The 16,787-nt window shown below is 44.1% G+C and overlaps 2 protein-coding genes across 3 annotated transcripts in view; both read left to right on the forward strand.

Moving 5' to 3' along the window:
* The first annotated feature begins 5,104 nt into the window (after positions 1 to 5,104).
* LOC139467709 (soluble scavenger receptor cysteine-rich domain-containing protein SSC5D-like) lies at positions 5,105 to 6,712 on the forward strand. Its single transcript, XM_071249220.1, has one exon. The coding sequence runs from the start codon at positions 5,105 to 5,107 to the stop codon at positions 6,710 to 6,712; it is 1,608 nt and encodes a 535-aa protein (XP_071105321.1).
* A 2,888-nt stretch (positions 6,713 to 9,600) lies between these two features.
* LOC139469337 (galanin receptor 2a-like) overlaps positions 9,601 to 16,787 on the forward strand; it is a 47,105-nt gene continuing 39,918 nt past the window's right edge. The window contains exon 1 of one of the 2 annotated variants that reach the window (XM_071251478.1): positions 9,601 to 9,648. The gene's annotated coding sequence lies outside the window, so the exon portion shown is untranslated. Of the gene's footprint in view, positions 9,649 to 16,426; positions 16,510 to 16,787 lie in introns of those variants that run through there. The other variant, XM_071251479.1, reaches the window with a different exon arrangement.

The following is a 16,787-nucleotide window of genomic DNA, read 5'->3' on the forward strand; positions in this document are numbered from 1 at the left end:
ACTGCCAAACAGACTTCGACCACCTACCTCCACCTACGGAACCAGGCCTGTGGTAGACAATAATGTTTCCGAGGAATGTATCGATCATTCCACGTGCCCCAAGTGTTGACAAACGCATAAATATTTAAAAGTCAATATAATAAACGACACAAATGGCTTGCTAAAACCTGCTCAGTTTTTATTACCTAATGGGTAATATATGGTATCAAATTTAGTTTCAAGTCTGTTGTGGAATGACCGGTAACACTGAATATAGTACAGTGTTAATTATAGCCACAGAGTCCACTGATTGTTTGATGAGATTAAAACACAGACTTGCAAAATTGAAGTGTTTATATTGTGCTTCAAATGGGTGAAACGCTCCAGCTCATTTGCAGTTCAAGCAATTCATTCATACTCTGGTGATCTTACTCAGTGATCAACCTAAGGACTGATCATTTATCAGGATGGGTGTGTGTGTGTGTGTGTGTGGGGGGGGGGGGGGGGATGTTCATGTCCATCTCCCTATAATTAATGACCAGTCTGTCAACACTGAATAATGTTTAGATAATAATGGGGTTTTTTTATTTGATAAATAGAACTGTACATTTTCAGCCGCCCTAATCTCTCCCCATCAATTATTGATGAAACATCATGTCCCCACTCGGTGTGCAATACAACCTTTTGAATGAAAAACAGGCAGAACAAAAATTGTTGGGATTTTATTAAGTTATATTTTCATGGAGAGGTTAGTGTAACTTCTGTCCCATGTGACGTCCATGTCTGTGTTGATGGATAGAGGTTGTTTCAATATTCTCAGCACACAATTCTTTCGATAAATATAGTGGTATTGAAAAGCATGTAGTATTTGTCCGACGGTTTTTTTTACAGTTTAAAGAATATTTTGTCAATTGGATATTTAACCTATTTTCTATAGAGCAAAAACTTCTTTTCTCAGCAAGGTTGTTATGTTCTGTTTCATATAAATAATGTAAATAATATAGATAATATAAATAATATAAATGATATAAATATTATAAATAATATAGATAATATGAAAAGCTTTCACTTTTCCCCAAAATGATACAACATAGTAATACATCTTCTTTTCCGAACCATAAATAATATATATTTTCAGGTCATTTGTTAATTACTGTGCCTCCTAAGAAATACCCTCAGTCCAATATATGATTTTAAATTACATTAGTACGGCAATATCATACAGATTACACCTCGTTGACTTTCTGATTACCCCTTAGCAGACAAAACCTTTAATAAAACACAATAAAGATACAATCAATCAGATGTCGACATTACATTATCTGGTTCAGCGATTGGCCAACCTGACGTCACTCCTAATAAGGATGGAGTAGTTCCTGACTAGTACAGCCCAGGGGTATTAATCTCATGCTATAAGTAGATCTAACTTTGGCAGAGTGGCACTGGTGAAAGTCAATATAATATTGGTAAGACCGGGTTTTATCAAATATTGTCACAATAGAGTCTTCCCTTTGCTATCTATAATTACCTCCGCACTGACTCCGTTAATGTGCTTCCATGATGGAGGTATGAATGCATCTCCCGTTCAGTGACAGCAACTTCTGTTTAGGCGCATGTCCACGTTGTTTTCTCATATACCTAATGGACACGTTTTTCATTACGACAACCACGGGCTGTGTTGACCCACGATGGGATGATTATCATTATAATGGACAGAGAACAAAATTGGTGATTATCTCCCATTTCATGGTATTTCGGCTTGAAATCGTCAAAATACATTAGCGTCACGACTGTTTCATGAACAGTATCATTAGCGTGGATATTGGTAGAATTCGTTATTTGTGACAAAAGATTATGCCCGATGCAATTTCCTTTTTTGACTTGTATCATATGTTCCCGTGTTTTTTTTCAGGTGAACAATTGACTTGCATTTGCATGTGTTTGTGAAGGGTGTCTGCGATGGGGCAGGATACGCACACCTTTTCGCGAACACCTGGTATCATTACTGTTTGATAGTGATTCATAAACACATGTTCATGATATAGTCAGAATCGTACAGTCGACTCTGCTTTTAGCAGAACTTTCTTATGAATATGGAAAGGGTTTTGTCGCTTTTTTTTTACTCCAAGGATCATGCTTGATGACATTAAGTTGGTCTATAGTTCCTGCAGTGGTAACGTCGTTGATGGCTAAGAGTTTATTTAGAATCAATGAATAAACAACTTCATAACTACGATCGGGGACAATTACATCACTTGCTTGAATGTGTTAGAATATACACGGAAAGGTCGCCTCAATTGTATTAAAGAGGTTGTTTATCTGTGTGAACTTGTCGACATTAAGCTAGTCTACAATCCCTGCAGTGTAAATGCCCTTCGGTTTGATGATACCTTAAGAGTACACGAAAACGGGTGGGGAGACTGTAGAAAGCTAAGCCGCATTTTTTTACAATGCAAAAAGCAAGCAATATTCTAGATATATCACGTCGACCTGTGTATAATAGAGTCTTGGGCAGGCAAACAAGTGGTTACTGGTATTGTGTTTGTTTGTTTTTTTACGCCTCACTCAGCAATATATTCCAGTCATATTACGGCGGTGTGTAACTTATAGAGTCTGGGGAGATTGGCATTATCAGCATCGATCCACGCAACCGGGATGCGATAACATGGATCAACCAAGTCAGCGAGTCTGACCACCCTATTCCGTAAGTCGCCTCTTACGAAAAGCATAGAGGCATTTTACTGCAAGAGTGGGTTGCTGAAGACCTATTCTACCCCAGATCTTCACAGATTTACTGGCATTAAGAGGAAGTCTTACCACCAAGGCTTCGTTCTACAAAGTGATCTTAGCACGAATGTGATCGTAACTGCCATACTATAACATCCTAGGCTTACGAGCATCTTACTGCTAAGATCGCTTTTCGAAACAGGGCTTAGATCCCTATTGTAATCAACTCTAACAAATATGAGATGCTGGGGAGCTATCCCCACACATCTTGACGATATATAGTATGTGTGACTGATCTTAATGATCTTTTACACTCGGTTAACTCCCTTGCCTCGGAGGATGGGTTTTTACGTTCTATCTGAAAAATGGAAATTTTCGGCAAGTCAAGCCCGTTCGATAGTCAGGGAATCTCGCGATCTTCACCTCAGTATATAAGTCTATTGAGTCAGCTAGGTGTGCGCACGAGACGCTGTACCGTTGATATATATATATAAGCTTTTTATTCCTCCAACGGAGAGTACAATGTGAAGGGCAGGGTATTGAAAAATATTTAGAGGACTAGATACATGTTTTGAAGTTCAGGAGTGGATGTGAATGCTGAAAGGTGCTGTATTAAGTCTTTGCATGGTTTATTGGATCTTCTTCTGATAGAAGAAGTGGAGATCTGCACCAGAGCAGAGAACACACAAGATCAGAGTCATTTTTACTGTGGAGTCTGACGCTCACTTCTACAGGACTACAGTCTATAATGTCAATCCAGAGACTGTCACGTATATGTGTACGGTTCACACATATGGGGAATAAAACGTGGTACAAGACAGGACTTTAGTCAAATGGTGCTTCGGCAGTGGTTATGTAACTTGTTTACACTTTCTCTCGCCCACATTAAGTCTGGACCTGATTGAAACTATACTTCTCACGTCATTGACGCTGTTAAGTGTTGATTAGCCATCGAAACGAAACTAGCACCACGGGGCTTCATTTGACAGATATGGCTTCATGACACCATACAAAATTAGTATCGCTATACCGCACCTGTGTTGTGTTACGCGATGTTTTCGATATTTCCCTAGTTATATACCAAAATGGTGGAGGGTAGCATGACGAGTGTCATCAAAATATTTTTATTGAAGAAAATTATATCGTGGAAATGGAAAATAACAGGGTGTATAAACAAAATGTAATTACTAGTAACTGGTTTGGCTCAAGTTGCATAACTGAACGTACGACCAAGGAATCAACGTAATCACATGAGATGTTAAGGTCCACAGTACACCATGGTAGTCGATAGATTGTTACAATGTATGGCACACCTGATTTTGTGCAGTTATATCTCGACGTCGTGGACGAGTGTGCTTGCGTATTTAGGCCTCTTTTATCAAAATTCCAGAAATATCACGGCGGGGGACACCAGACATGGGCTTGGCACATTGTACCGGTGTGGGGAATCGAATCCGGGTCTTCGGCGTGACGAGCGAACGCTTTAACCACAAGGCTACACCATCACCCCTACTTCGTGGACAACTCGCCGTGATATGACTGAATTATTGCGGCATTATAAACTTTAATTTATTTACGACATTTATAGCATGTGATTTAAGAAATAAACGACGAGTGGGAGTTGTTTATTGTACAAAAAAACTCTGCAGGGAGAATCCATGACTCCCAATGGAATCCGACTTCGGCAATGTCAGACAAGTCCATGTTATGCCCAGGTGGGTATTTCCCGCATATTCTTACAATCCTAACTTCGACTACCTGTATCATTTCTCCAATACAGATTGTCATATCCTGCTTTTGGATGCGATCGTTCGGCCATCGCGTTCATCTGCGTTTCCAAGCTACATCTATGGGGAACAGATCGCTAGACACTCCCTTCTCAAAAGTAACTTCGTCATATATACGACGTCATCAACTACCGAGCGCATACTCGAATCTTCAGAAATGACGTCATGATCGAATAGTGTTTTATCATGAAATAAATCACGCTTCGTTCTTCATCGTTCTTTGCGATTTATCGCGTAGCTATCTTATATTGGCTTAGAATCGATACAATGATTTCCGGTCCTGGCCGAATAGAGCATTTCCAACCCTAATACGTGTACAGCTGACGGCGGACTGACTGTATTCAGTGATTGAGGATATCGGGTTATATGCTGGGACACTATGTCAAAGACAAACTGCCCTGATTGCAGAAGTGAGCTGGACAGGTGGCTAGCCCGGATGTGTCAGTGAACCCGGATCTTTTGAAGGTATTCATTCATCGCGTTTCAGGAGACATACCTATTTTGTCTCCGAATAAATTGGAGATAAATACATCAGTAATCTTAATGAAGGCAGCTCTCTGTGTGTTTGATGGCGACTGTACAAATACGGAACAGGAAGCAGGGTGCGGTTCATGGGGGTGGGAGGCGATGTGACACATTACTTCAGCCATACCTACACCGCGACCACGACCTCCCCGCACGACACCCATACCCAAGACCACGACCTCCCCGCACCACACCACACCCATACCAAAGACCACGACCTCCCCACACCACACCATACCCATACCCAAGACCACGACCTCCCCACACCACACCATACCCATACCCAAGACCACGACCTCCCAAAACCACACCATACCCATACCCAAGACCACGACCTCCCCACACCACACCCATACCCAAAACCACGACCTCCCTGCACCACACCCATACCCAAGACCACGATCTCCCCACACCACACCCATACCCAAGACCACGACCTCCCCACACCACACCACACCCATACCCAAGACCACGACCTTCCCGCACCACACCCATATCCAAGACCACGACCTCCCCACACCACACCCATACCCAAGACCACGATCTCCCCACACCACACCCATATCCAAGACCACGACCTCCCCACACCACACCGCACCCATATCCAAGACCACGACCTCCCCGCACCACACCGCACCCATACCCAAGATCACGACCTCCCCGCACCACACCCATACCCAAGACCACGACCTCCCCGCACCACACCCATATCCAAGACCACGACCTCCCCGCACAACACCATACCCATACCCAAGACCACGATCTCCCCACACCACACCACATTACACCCAAGATCACGACCTCCCCGCACCACACCCATATCCAAGACCACGACCTCCCAACACCACACCGCACCCAAATCCAAGACCACGACCTCCCCGCACCACACCGCACCCATACCCAAGATCACGACCTCCCCGCACCACACCCATACCCAAGACCACGATCTCCCCACAACACACCACACCACACCCATACCCAAAACCACGACCTCCCCGCACCACACCACACCCATACCCAAGACCACGACCTCCCCGCACCACACCCATACCCAAGACCACGACCTCCCCACACCACACCCATATCCAAGACCACGACCTCCCCGCACCACACCCATACCCAAGACCACGATCTCCCCACAACACACCACACCACACCCATACCCAAAACCACGACCTCCCCGCACCACACCACACCCATACCCAAGACCACGACCTCCCCGCACCACACCCATATCCAAGACCACGACCTCCCAACACCACACCGCACCCAAATCCAAGACCACGACCTCCCCGCACCACACCGCACCCATACCCAAGATCACGACCTCCCCGCACCACACCCATACCCAAGACCACGACCTCCCCGCACCACACCCATATCCAAGACCACGACCTCCCCGCACCACACCCATATCCAAGACCACGACCTCCCCGCACAACACCATACCCATACCCAAGACCACGATCTCCCCACACCACACCACATTACACCCAAGATCACGACCTCCCCGCACCACACCCATACCCAAGACTACGACCTCACCACACCACACCCATACCCAAGACATCGATCTCCCCACACCACACCACACCCATACCCAAGACCACGACCTCCCCACACCACACCGCACCCATGCCCGCGACCTTCCCACTCCCACACCACCCATACGACGTCAAAGCCCCCGACCATGACAAAGCAAACCACACCCACACTCACACCAACACCCATCCAAACACACCCACACCAACGCCAACCCCTACTCCTACAACCACAATCCCACCCATAATCACACTGACACTCACGCCCACAACCACACCCGCACCCACACCCACACCCTTAACCACCCCAACGCCAACACGCATAACCACACCAATCCCCACACTCACACCCACACTGACAACCAAAAACCACACAAACCCCCAAAACCACACCAGCCCCCACAACCACACCAACCCCTACAGCCATACCAACCCCGACAACCATACCAAAATTGCACACCCACACCCACACCCACACTGACAACCAAACACCACACAAACCCCCATCACCACACCAGCCCCCACAACCACACCAACCCCCACAGCCATACCAATCCCGACAACCAAACACCACACAAACCCCCAATACCACACCAGTCCCATAAACCACACCAACTTCCACAACCATACCGACCCCCACAACCAAACCAAAATTGCACACCCACACTGACAACCCAAATCCCATTGACACTCACAATCGCTACCACATCGAATTTAAAACCCATCCCATCCCATCACACGGGAACACCATGCTACCACACCTCCTACACCTATGGCGAGGATCGAACCTGCTGTCGTTGTGATGGGACCAGAGGGCCACTCAACCGCTCCTCTAACCCTGCCAACAATACACACACATCAGTTTCAGATGTGTACAGCAGGAATGCCAAACAATAGAAAGCACTACCATTCCGCTCAAAATAACAATAGACCAACCAGAAATTGCAACAGAATGTTTTCGTTGATCCATATTTAACAAGCCCCCTTAACATCATATGAAAGTTCTAAAAAAATCAAAAATGAGGAACATTTCCAAATTGAATCATCTTTACTACGGCGACTAACCACCAGCGAGACTAAATGCCTAAGCTCCGGGGGGTCAATACCCCAAGATACTGGCTTGATCATTGTGTTACGTGATATAATGATACAATCATGACTAGCTTTCCTTAAGTATTTCTAGAATTTGTTGTTTGATGTTGATTTAAATACCACAATATGAAAAAAACGTCAAAAGCCTTTCCATAATCATAAAAAATGAAACCAGCGTCCGTTGCACGACTCCGGCAAGATAATGAGCATGAGTGTATGGTTCACTATCAAATAGAGATGATGAGAAGTGTTCCATAAGGTGAGTGAGTGCATTCGCGATGAAGATGACAGCAGTCTCCTAGAGTAGGAAGCTGGTATGATGCCGAAGGTTAAAACATCAAAGTTCAGAAGACATCTAATCGCGGATACAGCATTTTGAAAGAAAAAAACAGGTGTGGGATTTCGAACACAAGTTAACCCTTTTTCTCTGTTGCTTAACGCCGCAATATTTCTGCTATATAATGAAGTCGGTCAGTGAATAACCGAGTTTCGAGAAAGACAATCCTGTGATTGACAGCCTGAGGCTTTCGGTAATCAATTGGGATGCGATGACATCCATCAACCAAGAAAGCGAGCCAGACAACTTGGTCTCTTTAATAACCTCTTACCAACAGCAAGGGTTCCTGAAGAACAATTCTAACCCGGATCTTCACGGGTAACATTCAAGTGCTCTAGATAAATGCAAATATACCAGACCCGTGAAAGACCGGGGTGGAATCAGTCTTCAGGAACCAATTCTTGAGGTAAAAGGCGACTATGCTTGTCGTAAGAGGCGACTAACGGGACCGGGTGGTCAGACTCACTGTTTTGGTTGATGCATGTCATCGTATCCCCATTGCGTGGATCGATGCTCATGATGCCAATCACTGGATTGTGTGGTCGAGACACGATTATTTACAGACCGACGCTATATAGCTGGAATATTGCTGAGTGCGGCAAACAAAATACTTGATATAATGCATGTAAATGGGAAGTGCAATGGAGTCTTCAAGCATGATCACGATCAGTTCTGGTCCGTGTTGGTCGGTGCTTGTCCGTGTTTGTCCGTGCTGGTATCTGCTGGTCCTTGTTAGTCCGTGCTGGTCCGTGTTAGTCCGTGCTGGTCCGTGTTGGTCAGTGCTGGGCCACTACCCTTCTGCCTCTCCTCTAATGATTCTGCATTGTGGATTAATTAGTAGAACGTTAGTTATGGTGACGTTATCATCACAAATTTGTTTATTTTTCGTATATGAAATACAAATAAAGTACAGGATTGTTATTTACTATGGGACGATATATGATATACGTTTATCGTCATACAAGTACCGCCAGCTGCACCAAAACCAACACAAGAGCCGACCAATTATCCAAATTTACACCTCATAAACAGACAGAACACAACGTACAAATAACATAGAAAGGGATGTCGGTCAAGGCAGACTGAACGTTTCAAGGTAATGGTGAAAATGGTTTGAAAACGTTAATGGTGATATTATGTTATTTTTATGAAACTGTTGATATTTTCAAAAGAGTTTGTAAGAAATTGAAAATTAATAGAAATATTTATTAAAAGACGGACATGTTAGTTTTTGTCGAATCCTACATTACATTAGAAAAAGTACATTTATTAGCTATATTTTTATGTACACTTTAGGTCTAGGGGTGAATGTCTCAACACTACACATGAACATATGCCACACTAACAACGTGTTAGTTCCTAAAATCCTGTCACAAATATCATTCAAATCCCTGGTTTTGTTAGTAAATCCCAATTAGCCTAAAACTCTTCAAGGTGAACTGGCCCCTGAGATCAACATGCACTTATGAACTCTACCCTGCTGTTGCTTTTCCGCTTATTTACGTCACGTGGTAATCTCGTAGAGCGCGTGGCCTCGAGATGTGTGATATCGTCTGCCAATTAACGAGCAGACGATAGAATCCGGCTTTCATTCGAACAAACAGTAACCGTTACAATATCCTATTAGTAGTCGGGGAGCGGCGCGGGCGAGTTGTAAAAGGTAGGCAGGCTTTCTTTGTGTATTTATTGAGTCAATTGTGGATTCAGGGTTCGACCGTCCGAAGTCCTTGGATCTGTTACACGGAGGTACCTAGAATAAGTAGATAGCATGAAGACGATCATGTTTGTTTGTTCTATCACGAGTTTCTCACGTTCTTTTGGTCTCAATGGTTATGGCGTTGATAGTTACAGACCTGTTTTGAATGAATACACAATGCCATTTAGAAAGTGGTCAAATGTAACAAATGTTATATTTGGGATAACACTTTCTTAGTAAAGTACAGATTCTCGTACTTTTTTGGGTTGAGTCCCGTCCGGGATTCGAACCCAAACTGACAGAGTGAGTCACCTAATCGCCAGCACACTTTAACCCCCAAAAGTACGAGAATCTGTACTTTACTTAGAAATTGTTTTGAATGACTAACTTGGGTTGATGTTATTCACGTAAAAAGACGGGCTTGCTATGATTTTTTTAATCACAAACTCGTGTTGTAGGTATATCATCTCTTACATGCCCTTGGGCATATTGTTTTAGAAATTCCAATCTCATTGCTTTCCCCTTCTTACCTCCATGAGAGAGAGTTATTGTCACCCTACCTGGTGCTTGGCATTGAGGGGAGAAAACAAGGACTGGTCAATATGCTGTGTCTGAGTGCGGTATCCATGTTAAACGATGGCATGGTGTATAATGAGTATTAGTCCGGACTAGTACTAGCGCACGCACACACGCAAACGCACACGCACTGACACATTGTGGCATGTTAATCTCAGTGGGATAGGACTTTAAAACCGGCATTACTCCGGACTAGCACAGGCGCGCACACAGACAGGTGCATGTACGTCGCTATATAAGTTAATTATCTTTAACGTGACGTTAAACCCTATTTCACCCACCCAATATTTAATTAGATGATATACAATCCTTATTTCATGGAATACATGTTATTCTACCTGCTAACAATTGATTGCAGCTATGACAGAAACCGTAATTAATGACTAACTGGTGTTGACGGTATACACTGCAACATACATCGTAACAATAACACAAAATGTTGTAAGGCCAGCTTCGGTTAAAGCTTTACCAAATTGCAAACAAGCTTCGTTAATAAAAACACATTTACCAAAAAATAAATCAACACGATGAATTGATATATTGCATGTCCGGTCTCTTGTTTCTTTGGGCTCCTCATTAAAGCTCATATTTCATCGCATAACGACAATGGCGCCTTTAATTATGGAATCCTACAAGGGACATTTATTGGCGTTGTAGCATTGTCGCCCTTTGGTAAAATTATTCAAAGCGCGACAATGCATCAAGGTCCTTTGTACGTTTCCAAAAATACCATGAGCACGTTTTATGAATCACTATAAAAAAGTGATGATACCAGGTGTTCGTGATAAAGTGAGCGTATCCTGCCCCACCGGTGCCACCCGTCACAAACACATGCAAAGGAAAATCAGTTGTTCACCTGACAAAAAACACGGGAACATATAGTACAAGTCAAAATAGGAAATTGCATCGAGCATCATTGTTGTCACTGGAATGTCAAATTTTGAAATGATCTCAACATGTCTACTATAAAATATTTCAAAAACTTTACTGAGGCCTCAATGTTGTAATTATGATCAAACAACTTCTGGGCAAGAATCGTATGACACTATTTGAAATCTTGTTTGAAAGAGCATGCTCGAGTGTACCCAAAAGTTGCGAAATGTTACCAAAGGCTGGAGCTGCAGGAATATTGCTGACATAAAGGGAAAGTTGACTATTAGAAAGTTGAAGACATCCCTTGTGATACATTCTTGTGTCACTCTGAATCTTTATGCACAAATCTAAATGTGAAACAGACTGGGCGGTCTCACTGTTCTCCTTAATTTCTGGTTCAGGAAGGAAATTGGCTATTTGATGGTTATTGAACGATGTCAGATCATCGATGTAGCAGAAGCTTAAGTGAACTTTCTTGGTCAGATTGCATAGTTTTGACTTTGCCAAGACGAGCAGAACTTCCGATTCATATGCAATAAGAAACAGAGGAGCACCATTGGTGCCAATGTGGATGTTGCCTTCTTGCCGAAATGTCTTACCCCCAACGTTTACAAAGATGTTCTCAGTGAAGACGTCTAACATTTCTCATCTTGTTTTTTCAGTAAACTTCAAATGGCATTTTCATGTTCAGTTTAAGCAACACATTGCTAGAACAGACAGAACGTGCACTTTCTTTCTCATTAAGGCAATATTTCTGCAAACTAAACCTGTTCACAGTAAATAATACTATTACTTTGTCTCTAAGCCCGAACTCGATCTATCAATATTGCTTCAATGTTTGAGATCTTGACTCCCTAATCATTTACTCCAAACGTATACATCAAGTGGTAAGACGTGAGCTTTTAACAGATCGATGTACACGCAATCTGCAAATAAAACACTGAAGGGTGTATTCGGAACAGCGACAGCTGTCTCACAAGTGAGATGTGTTTTAGCTCGTAAACAATTACATTTTCGCATTGAAGTTAAAAACTGCCTGAAGAAAGACAGCGTCTTGATTTATTCAATTCCAAGTGATGTATAGAACAGAATGGAGCTGTTGGAAGGGATGTTGTTAAAATTATTAAAGTACAGATGATTATATATCATGTTGATTTGGTAGGATTGGATTCCTTCTTTGTTATCCTACGCATGTACAAACAACAAGTATCTATTGCACATACTCGTATGTAGTATGGCATGTTTAACAAATTCAATAATTTGTGATCTGTTTCACGGATTAATTCTCTTTCAAGTGGTATCATGTTGAATTGTTTGACAGGCATTACTTAGAAGTTGACGGATGACATAGTAGACACAATTTATGGAAAACAACTTCTTTAATTACAACGTCGCCTTTACAGTAATTAATGAAGTTGTTATCTATAAATTGTGTCAACTTTTGTATCACGTCACTGAATTCAGGAAATAACATCGCGGGTAATGGGATATTCACGAAGTGCGAGGATCTTTATTCAGTATCAATGTTATTTCATTGGACCGTCGACATGGATTTATCCAAACCGTTATTTGCTTATGTCGATGATACTGACTTTCCCATGCATTCGACTACTAGAAACAGTATTCCAGAATGCGCAGGAGAATCGAGAAAATGTGAGTATAAGATATTGCACTCTTATCTCTCAGACTCATAGTACCGTCTATTTTGGGAGTAATATCTCGAAGTGGTCTGTGAATTCCGCCAACATGTTAATGATAATTGCCCCCGCGCATGAAGGTTCCGAGATCGATTCCTGATTATTGTAAATCAGTGACTAACACCGCTGCCCTCGGGGTGCCTTGTGGGCTTGGACTAAAAACAATTCTCCCATCAACTTCATTGGATCCAACTAATACCAGAGTACCCTTCTCACTTTATCAACGTTTCTTATCAAACGTGATAGCACTTTCAATCTGCGGCTGCTTGCTCCTGTACATCGAGTGATTCTCTTGTCTTCATGGCGGGTGTATATTGACGGTAACGAGGTAATCTGTTACAGTATGTTGAATTACCACTGCAATCAGCGTTATAGCTTGGGCATGGTGTGTGTATAGTGCCCCACAAGCTGAAGTCGATGTCGGGGACGCCATGGGGAGTATTTACCCAATCATAGATCACATTTTGATGATTTATTGCATGTCAAACAAGGGTTAAATGTTAAACAGTAACTGATGTGAGGTCATCACTGGACATGTATGGGCACTTTATGAAGTTCGATTTGTGATATCTTCAATTTCGATGAATTCATACAGTCTGCTTGTTGCTCCTTTATAACGCAACTATGGTGAAATATCTTGATCATGTTAGTGGGCAACGACGGACGGACGGCCGGAAGTGATCTTCGGGGACCACAACAGACGTTGCCATGTTGCCAGAATAGACCTTCGGGGACCGCTACAGACGTTGATATGTTGCCAGAATAGACCTTCGGGGACTGCAACAGACGTTGTTATATTGCCAGAATAGACCTTCGGGGACTGCAACAGACGTTGATATGTTGCCAGAATAGACCTTCGGTGACCGCAACAGACGCTGATACGTGGTCAGAATAGACATTTGGGGGCCGCAACAGACGCTGATACGTGGCCAGAATAGACATTCGGGGGCCGCAACAGACGCTGATACGTTGTCAGAATAGACATTTGGGGGCCGCAACAGACGCTGATACGTGGTCAGAATAGACATTTGGGGGCCGCAACAGACGCTGATACGTGGCCAGAATAGACATTCGGGGGCCGCAACAGACGCTGATACGTGGCCAGAATAGACATTAGGGGGCCGCAACAGACGCTGATACGTGGCCAGAATAGACATTCGGGGGCCGCAACAGACGCTGATACGTGGTCAGAATAGACATTCGGGGGCCGCAACAGACGCTGATACGTGGTCAGAATAGACATTTGGGGGCCGCAACAGATGCTGATACGTGGTCAGAATAGACATTTGGGGGCCGCAACAGACGCTGATACGTGGCCAGAATAGACATTAGGGGGCCGCAACAGACGCTGATACGTGGCCAGAATAGACATTCGGGGGCCGCAACAGACGCTGATACGTGGTCCGAATAGACATTCGGGGGCCGCAACAGACGCTGATACGTGGTCAGAATAGACATTTGGGGGCCGCAACAGACGCTGATACGTGGTCAGAATAGACATTCGGGGACCGCAACAGACGCTGATACGTGGCCAGAATAGACATTCGGGGGCCGCAACAGACGCTGATACGTGGTCAGAATAGACATTCGGGGGCCGCAACAGACGCTGATACGTGGCCAGAATAGACATTCGGGGGCCGCAACAGACGCTGATACGTGGCCAGAATAGACATTCGGGGGCCGCAACAGACGCTGATACGTGGCCAGAATAGACATTCGGGGGCCGCAACAGACGCTGATACGTGGTCAGAATAGACATTCGGGGACCGCAACAGATGCTGATACGTGGCCAGAATAGACATTCGGGGGCCGCAACAGATGCTGATACGTGGTCAGAATAGACATTCGGGGGCCGCAACAGACGCTGATACGTGGCCAGAATAGACATTCGGGGGCCGCAACAGACGCTGATACGTGGCCAGAATAGACATTCGGGGGCCGCAACAGACGCTGATACGTGGCCAGAATAGACATTCGGGGGCCGCAACAGACGCTGATACGTGGCCAGAATAGACATTCGGGGACCGCAACAGACGCTGATACGTGGCCAGAATAGACATTCGGGGGCCGCAACAGACGCTGATACGTGGCCAGAATAGACATTCGGGGGCCGCAACAGACGCTGATACGTGGTCAGAATAGACATTCGGGGACCGCAACAGATGCTGATACGTGGCCAGAATAGACATTCGGGGGCCGCAACAGATGCTGATACGTGGTCAGAATAGACATTCGGGGACCGCAACAGACGCTGATACGTGGCCAGAATAGACATTCGGGGGCCGCAACAGACGCTGATACGTGGCCAGAATAGACATTCGGGGGCCGCAACAGATGCTGATACGTGGCCAGAATAGACATTCGGGGGCCGCAACAGACGCTGATACGTGGTCCGAATAGACATTCAGTGACGGCAACAGATGCTGATACGTGGCGAGAATAGACATTCGGGGACGGCAAAAGACGCAAAGTGGCCAAAATAGATCTTCGAAAACAGCATCAAACGCTGATATGTGGCCAGAATATACTTTGGAGGATTGCAACAGACGCCGATAGTCTCTAGTAAACAAAGAGCAAAGTAGCTTTAAATATTACTCAGTGATAAATCAAATTGCACCTAATGACCCAAGCGCATGATAATTAAACCTGATTTGAGCAGGAGCCATTAAGTCAAAACTTCCTTTTTCGTATGATAAGACAGTGAAATCAGAAATCCAACACCATGGACTCAAAACACCTAACTTTATAATGAAGGTGAACATGCATTAAACCAATCAGATGTAATTCGGATATGACCCTCGAGGTCTTGTAATGGATTTAACCCCTGTATCTTGAGCCCAGGACCTCGTATACGATGTGAATGTACTGAAATGCCCCCTCTATGGGCCGAAACGCCCCCCTAAGCTACGGTCAAATGCAACATTCATCAAACAATGAAGCGTTCAAGTGGTACGTGTATCATGGGTCGACTCTTCAAACATCTTTATACAGGTGGTAATTTAAAGAGGGCATATGGACCACCAAGACTGGCCTATTCAATCTCCACACTATGTGAATCACGCGTGAACCTGGTGCCACCATCGCTATGCGTCAGTGATGCAGACACATGGCTCGTTTGCATTATATTGGAAAGCCTGTTTGTATCTGCCATAAACACTGCCGCGGCATCTCAGTTAGTTCCACATGAAAGTTGTCTTGTCGTGGGCTTCAAAACCTACTCGCTGGCAAATGAAACCTCTCGTTAATGATGTGATGACTTGTTTATACTTTAAATCAAATCTTGAAGGGTCTTGCGAGTCGTTTCTGAGAATCGTTAGTATTTCATCATGACGGAGGTGTACGGATGCGTCAACCTAATTCAGCTTGGTTACTCGTCATGAATATGACTAACTGTCCTCCCACATCAACTCCAGAAGCTTGCTGATTTGTCGGACTTCTTCGTTCTGGCGGAGACGGATATCTGGAGACGCTTCCTTTTGAATGTGTCCTCGTTTGATTCGCTTTGCATGACGGCTCTTGAATGTAAACTGTCGTACAACCAACATGCTCCCGCATGTTCTAAACGTTTCCCGGTTTCTTAGAACATAGTGGGAAAAAGTTAAGAGTCTAGGCGTGTGATTCAGTGACAGCTGGAGAGATGTGCAGAGGTTGATAATAAGACACAGAGACGACGTAAGCGGTAAGTTTGATATTGATATAATATTTTCAAATTGCATTACAGATGGATTGATGGTTATGTTTTTACGCATGATCTGCCAACAGTAAGTGTACTTTCGTATGAATATGAACAAAGAGATACAGATAGGTAATATTTCCCTGGTATCATCATTGATTTTCAGCGATCCATTCTTATCATTTTCACTGCTATTTTGCCTTTTACGCCCTATGGAGACTGTTTGGATAGATAATCGGGACTGGTTATTCTCTGGCGTTGACGTTTTATATTTACTTTTTTTA

The sequence above is a fragment of the Haliotis cracherodii genome, unplaced genomic scaffold (assembly GCF_022045235.1).
Source record: "Haliotis cracherodii isolate W230 unplaced genomic scaffold, xgHalCrac1.p SCAF_2, whole genome shotgun sequence".
NCBI classification, from domain to species: Eukaryota; Metazoa; Mollusca; class Gastropoda; order Lepetellida; family Haliotidae; genus Haliotis; species Haliotis cracherodii.

Excerpts from the sequence above, each read along its gene's own strand:
- LOC139467709 (XM_071249220.1), top strand. The coding sequence starts at position 5,105 with ATGGGGGTGGGAGGCGATGTGACACATTACTTCAGCCATACCTACACC.